General features: G+C 36.5%; 1 protein-coding gene across 1 annotated transcript; it reads right to left on the bottom strand.

Moving 5' to 3' along the window:
* Positions 1 to 440: 440 nt before the first annotated feature.
* On the bottom strand, positions 441 to 3,919 carry LOC130973327 (uncharacterized). The gene is made up of 2 exons (XM_057897809.1): positions 3,319 to 3,919; positions 441 to 2,670 (listed from the first exon to the last, which is right to left on the bottom strand). The coding sequence occupies exons 1-2, from the start codon at positions 3,626 to 3,628 to the stop codon at positions 695 to 697; spliced, it is 2,286 nt and encodes a 761-aa protein (XP_057753792.1). The 5' UTR covers positions 3,629 to 3,919; the 3' UTR covers positions 441 to 694.
* Between the last annotated feature and the right edge of the window lie 3,880 nt (positions 3,920 to 7,799).

Raw genomic sequence — 7,799 nt, 5'->3', positions numbered from 1 at the left:
ATATGGATTGGTATCATCTCCACGAGCCACATGGATTTTTGGCCACACAGGTTCGCTTTCACAATCCAAGACTTGATCAACTTCTCGAGCTGTGGCAACGTTTAATGTTGTTCCACCCAATCAATTGATATGGGAGTTTATGCCATCTGACTACCATCACCATCAGCATGGGGCTCAATATTATCCTCAACTGCAAGTTTCAAGAGATTCTGTAGATAGTGGCCAACTTCAAAGAAAGGTTGTGAATGATTGGTCAGATGCCACACCTGATGTTTCACTGCAATCTGTTGACATAAGCACATCATTTTCGAGTCGCTCTAACTTTCATTTTCACTTTGGAGGAGGATTTTCTAGCGTGAACAAATGCAAAGAATGCAACTGAGGTTTCGAGAGTCATGTCAGATAGTGCACCCCACGTCACACAACTGGAAACATACATATAACATGATGAAATAAGTTTTTCAATTGAATTTTGAGAGGATCTACTCCCATTCTTTTCATACATTTAATTTTTTTCAAAGATTGTTTTACATGGTATCAGTGCACAAATCGGAAGCAAAAGTGTTTAGTCATTAACCTATTTCTCAAGTCACTGATAAACAAGACTGGACTCTATTTTTGTTTTTCTATCTTCTTCCTCCTTTTTCTCACACTATTACATACCAAATTGCAAAATCATCAGTTCCTCTAGTTTTCAATCAATATTTAGGCGACAGTCACTTGATTTTTCAGGAGCTTTTAGAGTATCATTCTCCAGTGAACATGGATCAAAAGGCAAGAACTTGTTCTGCTTATGCATCAAACGCCAGTCTTCAATATTAGTCCCTTTGGCAAAATCCAAGACAGGAAATGCTCTTTTTTCTAGCATTTCTATAATCTTCTTGGTCTTACCAAGCACGTGAACCGAATATCTGACACTATCCTCTCTCTCTTCAATGGCGCTATTCAAGCACTTTGTGGATATAACATGAGGCAAGTTAGTGAGACATGCACCCAATATATCACAGATCATTCCTTTCAGTGCTTCAAACAACCTCTCTGAACTATGGTCTTTCATGCATTCATGATTCAATAGAGTGGCTTGGCTTATTCTGTACATGGAATTAGATGACAATATCTTGATGGGCCATGATGAAGGTGATACCCTAATGCATATATGGTTATATTTGGCTTTAAACTTGTGATACCGGATTTTCGCAGCTTCACTGAGTTTCTCTAATGTCTCTTTGGGGCTCTCACTTTGAAGGGAAAGCTTATAAAGATCCACATCATGCCACTTCTGATATAGATCAACTCCAAGCCATATGATTTCTGCAGCTGTCCTCACTTTAATTAATTTTCCTTCTTTGTCCAAGTTGTTTTCTATGAACTTCACATAGGGAAGCCCTTCATTTAGAGCATCTATCAAATTTCTCACCTTACACCTATCAATGTTTGGAATTGCAACTATTATGCTTGCTAGTGTTACCAAAGGAAGTGACCAACTATTTGGAGGTTCTGCACAGTGTAAATGAGGAACTTGGTCACTGTCAAACGCTACCACTCCCTTAAACCCTTCCAAGATTGAACACTTTTCTATTAGCTCAATGACATGTTTTGGTTCCTTCTTTTCCCCAGCTTGAAACCAATGATTAGTGGCGTCACGATTGTCTTTCATCATCACCCCAACTAGCTCTTCCTCGCCTTCAAGATGAAGAACAAAACGCCTCAGATCGAACTTCGCATTCGTCCTTGACTCTGTCCCGCTGCTAATGCTTGAGACACTGTGACTAAACTTGGACTTTAACTTCCTGAAAAAGTTACAACCTGCCAACACAAAGCACATGAGGGACACGGAAACACACTGTGTTGCTTTGCACGTCAGAACAATCCCTATCTGCAGTTTAATCAAGAACTTGAACAGGATCACTTTTGCATCATGGGCTAACTTTCTGTACTGCCTATTCCGAATTCGAAAACCAAGAGGCCTTTCTTTCATTAGAATTAGCCTAGCAGTCCAATATCCTTCCACTTGTAATTTCTTCTTAGTACTTCTATGTCTCAAGATTGGGCATCTATAACTTATGGCAGTGAACCATCTAAAAGCAGGGGAAATAGTACCAATTGCCACTGCAGCAACCTGAACTATGAGAATCATTGTGGTGGACCATTTGTAATCACTGTGGCCAGTGCAGAATCTAAAGGACCATGGCATTAAATAAGACCTAAGCATAGCCTCTGCTAACGCCAATGTACTTAGAAGACAGAAAGCGCCTGATGCAGTGCACGTCACTGACCTTCCAACAACAAATTGGGGGCTGCTAGTGTGTGCCATCATCCAAAACCTCATTAGTTCTTCTCTAAGACTGTTGATGACTTGATTATTGGCTTCGGCTTCGGCTTCTTCTACTTGGTTCGCGCTTTCTTTTAGCGCCTCCTCATTCATCTCATACTTCAGCTCCAAGTAATGCTTCATCTTCGGGATAGCCACTGCGGAGGAGAACATTGTCATCAAGAGAATGAGCATTAGAAGCATGATGATAGCATGTTCTACCCAGAATACATAGATAACCCCGGTAACAAATTGGATGCAGATATTCACAATCATGGTGATCACAAGTATTCCCATGGCCACAACATTCATCATGGTCTCTTTGTTGTCCGTGACACCAAGAGAAGGCATGGAGTTACCTATCAAAAGTGAATAAAGTTATAAGTTGTATTAATCTTAATCAACCAGCCATAACAGAATTTGCAATTGCTATAACTAACCATAACAAAATTTGTAACTGCAAGTCTGCAAGCAAAGCACAGTAGCTGCAATCCATAAGTATAACAGATTTTGTAACTAAAAGTCGGCCAGAAAAGTAGAGTAGCTGCTATCCATAACTAACTATAACAGAATTTGTAACTAATATAACCTGTGATTGTGCATACAAAAGAGCTCACGGCACAATCACAATGATGAAGCCCAGCAGGACAAATAACTTCTTTTCGTCCCTTTCTCCTTTCTACATTTTATGCACCTTTATTCTTTTCTATTCTAGAATTAGTATGTTATGATGAATCACTACACACTCTCTTTCTTTTTCTGGCCAAAGGAATCATTTTGTGGATTTGAGATCTTGCGTATATTTTACGAGTTGTACAGAGGAGAACATGTTCCTAATCATTCAAATAATATACACAATAGATTCATACATATCATTTTTCAGTCTTTTATTCCTTTCACTCAGTCTTATTACATACAAATCTAAAAGCAAGTGCAACAGAGGCTCTTCGTAACTAACTAACCATAACAGAATTTCTAACTAATTCAACTAACTTCCCTGGACTCACCAATGATTGTGCAGATCAAGGCGCTGCTGCTGAGTTTAGCGAGCTGGTCATGGCGCTGAGGCACCGGAGTGTTGAGATCAACGGAAAGCTTAAGCGCAACGCCGATTATGGTCAAGGAAGTAGCGTTGAGGCAGAAGTATCTGCAAGGGAACCAGAATTTGCGGCCTCGAATTCCATGTATGAGATCTACAGTTACTGCTATGAGACAAGCAAGGGAAGCTGCTGCTATGTATATCCCAATCCATGGCATAGGTTTGTTGAACTTTGTGTCGTCCATGTACCCACCAACACTGCACCCTGTTATCCCCATCTTCTTCTTAGAATTGAAAACCTTTTCTGCCTTTCGGGGTTGAGCTTCTTAATTGCTTCTGCTAATCAATTAGAGCAGTGAATGTTAATTATTTATGGCTGAAAAAGTATTAGTATTTCTAACCACATTTTTGTTCCACGGGTTGTCAATTAGGAATCCCTCCTCCTTAAAATTGGACTTTAGTAGAATAAGATATGACAATTCTACAAGGAAATTATTGAGGGCTTAATTGATTAATTTGTGTTGGTAAAATATTCATTAATATTAATACGTATGTGGGTAAATGGGGTTGAGGGGAGTCAAAAATGTTTGTTTGTTTGTCTGGTATGGAGCTTGACTACTGAATAAATTGACATGAATGTTTCTTAGTCTTTGGCGGACACGCGGAGCTGTTGGTTGATGAGGTGGGAGGCGGTTCACCGCCAAATAAAATGGAATTATTTATGTGCCAATTCTATAGTATTTATGAATTGTTGTCTAAATTTTATCTAATTTATTTTTTTAATAAATTTTGATTTTTTTAATTATTTATTTTTTTATTTTTTAATTAAATATTAATTTTTAATCTTTTATAATAGGTAGGCATTATCTTTTAGCTACGATAATATTCACCTGATATATGTTAGACTTTGTAGAGGTACTTTTGTTTGTTTTTTCTCATCTTTCCGAATCCTCTTGCTTTTGGCGGAAAGTTAATGCAGAAAAAAACGGCACCTACGTGCACAGTGATGTCATATCAAAAGATCCATGGTCAACGCATAAATGATGAGAATTACAGGTATCACTTTTCAGTATTTTTTTTGGGGGGCAAATTCTTTGGTGTGGAATTGGTCGAATTTATTTTTTATGATAAATTTTAATTATTTAAAAATTATTTATTTTTATATTTTTTAACTTAAATATTAATTTTTATTTTATTTTAATAAATTAGATAATTATATATAAGTATCATAATAAATATTATTTTTCTCTTGGTGTATTTTTAATGTTATTATTTGTAGAAGTTTATAATTTTTTATTTTAATTAATATATACTAAATATGTTAAAATTTTAAATTTTATTAATTTTTTATAAAAATTTCTTAATTTAAAATATTAAAACACATCTTAACTGAATTCAATATATACTTTAAATATTAGCATATGTACTTGTGCATGATAATGAAAAGCTAGTTAAAAAATCATTAATTTATATTTCATATATATTTATTTTCCTTAGTTTCGTCTCCTTTTTTCTTTCTTCTCCTTCTAAGTCTAGATAACTTTGAATTTAGTTGTTCCTAAAATATTTTTGTTAAGAGATACGCTTGATATAAGAATTCAGATTTTTTAATTATTTTATAACTGATTTAATCATGAAAAACTAAAAAGTTAAAAGATGGATAGTGTTGCATTTATTCTGAAGTTGTTATAAAGATAATTTTGACATACGCTATCAATCTTATGTATGCATCTTTTAGACGCGATTTAAAATAATCGAAGAATATTATACTACTAATTATGTAGTATCAACTTTGTATGATCTCTTCTCTTTGACTCTTTGTTAGTACTATGAGTTTTTTTTTGTTTTAAAAAAATAATTTTTTTCCATAAATAAATAAGATTTTTGAAGAAAAAAAAATTTATAAACTCGCTTTTTATTTAACAAAAGATTATTATTTAGCCCACACTGAATTTGCTCGAGTTAATAGAAAGGTTAGGACTTTTGAAGATGACTTATCCAATGATATCTTCTGATTTATCCCTTTATAAAAGCTCATCAATTTAGATAGTTTGGTCAACAAGGAGGGAAGATTCGTTTGTGGGGATATCCTAGAAGACCATAATAGAAGATTTATTGTAAGACAATAATAGAAGATTTATTGCGTGTTTTAGCGCTAACCTAAGATATTCCTCTGTGACTTTTTGTGTTACTCTGGAGTGTTCTTCTCAACTTGGATCTTGATTCGTCCGAGTATTGAAATGGTCGAGTTTTAGCACTTCTGAGCAAGTTGTCAGCAGAGAGGAAGAACTATACGTCGGCCAAGACCAAACACCGCGGCGGAAATACCTGCAAAAGATACTCCGACACTCGAGTCAATAATAATCTCTAATGAGTGTATTAAGTAAAATACAAAGACTGAGAATAGAACATGCCCTATAGCCGAGGATATTAGTTCGGCTTTATAGATGTTGTTTTATCCGTTTGTTGTGGATAAGTCTGAGTCTGTAGGTCGGTTATCGTATTCTGTTTCGGTGATCATATTTGCCGAACATGTTTCTTATTTTCAAATAAGTGGGCCCGATCTTATCTGTTAACGTTCCGAGGTTTTTTGGTGGCCGAGGTATGTGGTGACGTATCATAGCCCCCAAGCTTGCCTTGGTTTGGACAGAACGAAGGCGAGCTTTTTTCTCAGTAATGTTGTATACCTCGGCCAAGGATTCGTTTTTGTTCTGTGTCCTTCAGTCCCCAAGCTTGGCTTAGTTCTATTGGTAAATTTGAAATGTTTTGCAGCATTTAATGCTTGCTTTGTTCTTCGCAATTTAATGAGTGACTGATTTGATTTATGTTGCAAATTTAGAGGTGCCCCTGACCGTGTGATTGGTGGAGTTTTGATCGTGGGTGTGTTGATGGCTTGGATTGGAAGATAACGCCTCATATGTAACTGCTTCTTTTTATGTGTAATAAACGTGTTTCTCCCTTTGATTTTTTCTTGGTATTTTGGGAATTCTGCATTTTGGAGAAAATGAGCAAAAAAGGTGAGTGCTGATTCGTGTTCCTGCTCCTTCTTTCTTTCTCATTTTAGTTTTCTTTACTTTGTTGCATGGAAGAGGAAAAGGCTGGTGTTGGTGAGGGTGACCTCTATGGCTAGGTCGATGCTAGGGTTAGGGGTTATGTTTCTCAGTTTAGTGATAGGGAGTCGGTTGATGTGCTAGGTTCTAACATATGGGTTAGGAGTGGTAGTGGTATTAAGATAATGATACTTCCTTGTGATGCTGGTGACCGTGTCTTCCATTGTCGTGATGACTGGGCTTTCTTCTATATGTACAGCTGCTTGTTTACTGAGCTAGCAGTTAAGCTTCCTTTCACTGATTTTGAATGTGGTGTTCTTTACTGGTTGAATTGTGCTCCGAGTCAGCTTCATCCTAATTCATGGGGGTTTGTAAGGGCGTTCGAGGTTTTGATGGAGTTCCTTAATCGTCCTCCGTCTCTTAGGCTCTTTTTTTCGTTGTTCCAAGCTAAGGGGGTTGGTCGTGGGCTATGGGTTAATCTGAGTAGTTATCCTCGTCGTGCTATCTTCGGTCTTTATAAGTCCTCTTTTAAAGATTTTAAGACCATGTTCGTTAAGGTTAGGAGCGTGCCTGAGCAGTTTTCCTTTTACCTAAACGAGTACCTTGTTGAGAAATTTTCTTTGTCATGGTATCCTAAGCCGATGCAAGTTCTGGATATGGATGATAGGTTGGTTGACGACCAGATTTTAATGGAGTTTTTGTTTGAGATGTTGGGCCCGAAAGGTCTGTTGTCCGTATTTGAGTTGTTGAAATGGGATTCTGATAGGCAAGTTGTTCTGGATTACCTAGGTAATTTAGTTTTTGGTGTTTTGTTATTGTGTTGCGTGATGATTAGATTTTTGACGATTTAGAATTTCACTAATGAAATCTCGTTGTAAAGTATAGTTTCTAAACCAACAATAACCCTTTCATACAAAAAGTTGTTTGTCACAAGTACAAACCCCTAAATTTATAAACCGAAGTATTGGACCTCGGGTCGTTCTCCCTAGGAACTACAATAAAGTGTCTTGTTATTGGTTATGAGTTATTTTGGGGTTTTGATAAGAGGCATGAAAGATAAATGGCAAGAAAAATAAACTAACAACTAACAAAGCTCTTGGCAAGATATGAGAACTAGAAATCCTATCCTAGTTACCTTTCTCAATTGTGATGAGAATTGTTCATTGCTCCCACTTAGTTAACCTCTAATCATGGAGGGAAGTCAAGTGGATGAATCAATTTGATTCCTCAAATCCTAATCAACTCCTAAAGGAATGACTAGCTTTAGAGACATTCAAATCAATTAGCAACTTCTAATTGTCAATCAACAAAGGAATTAGATAACTCAAGAGTCACTAATTACTCTACCTAGGCCAAGAGGAACAAAACCTACACTAGAACTCAACCAAGCATTTCATCA

Source organism: Arachis stenosperma, chromosome 1 (genome assembly GCF_014773155.1).
Source record: "Arachis stenosperma cultivar V10309 chromosome 1, arast.V10309.gnm1.PFL2, whole genome shotgun sequence".
Classification (NCBI taxonomy): Eukaryota; Viridiplantae; Streptophyta; class Magnoliopsida; order Fabales; family Fabaceae; genus Arachis; species Arachis stenosperma.
Note: the sequence above shows the minus strand (reverse complement) of the source record. Positions and strands in the feature narration are given on the sequence as shown.

Coding starts and splice junctions, on each gene's coding strand:
- LOC130973327 (XM_057897809.1), bottom strand. CDS start 3,628: ATGGGGATAACAGGGTGCAGTGTTGGTGGGTACATGGACGACACAAAG. Junction 2,671..3,318: donor CTTGATCTGCACAATCATTG/GTGAGTCCAGGG, acceptor CACTTTTGATAG/GTAACTCCATGCCTTCTCTT.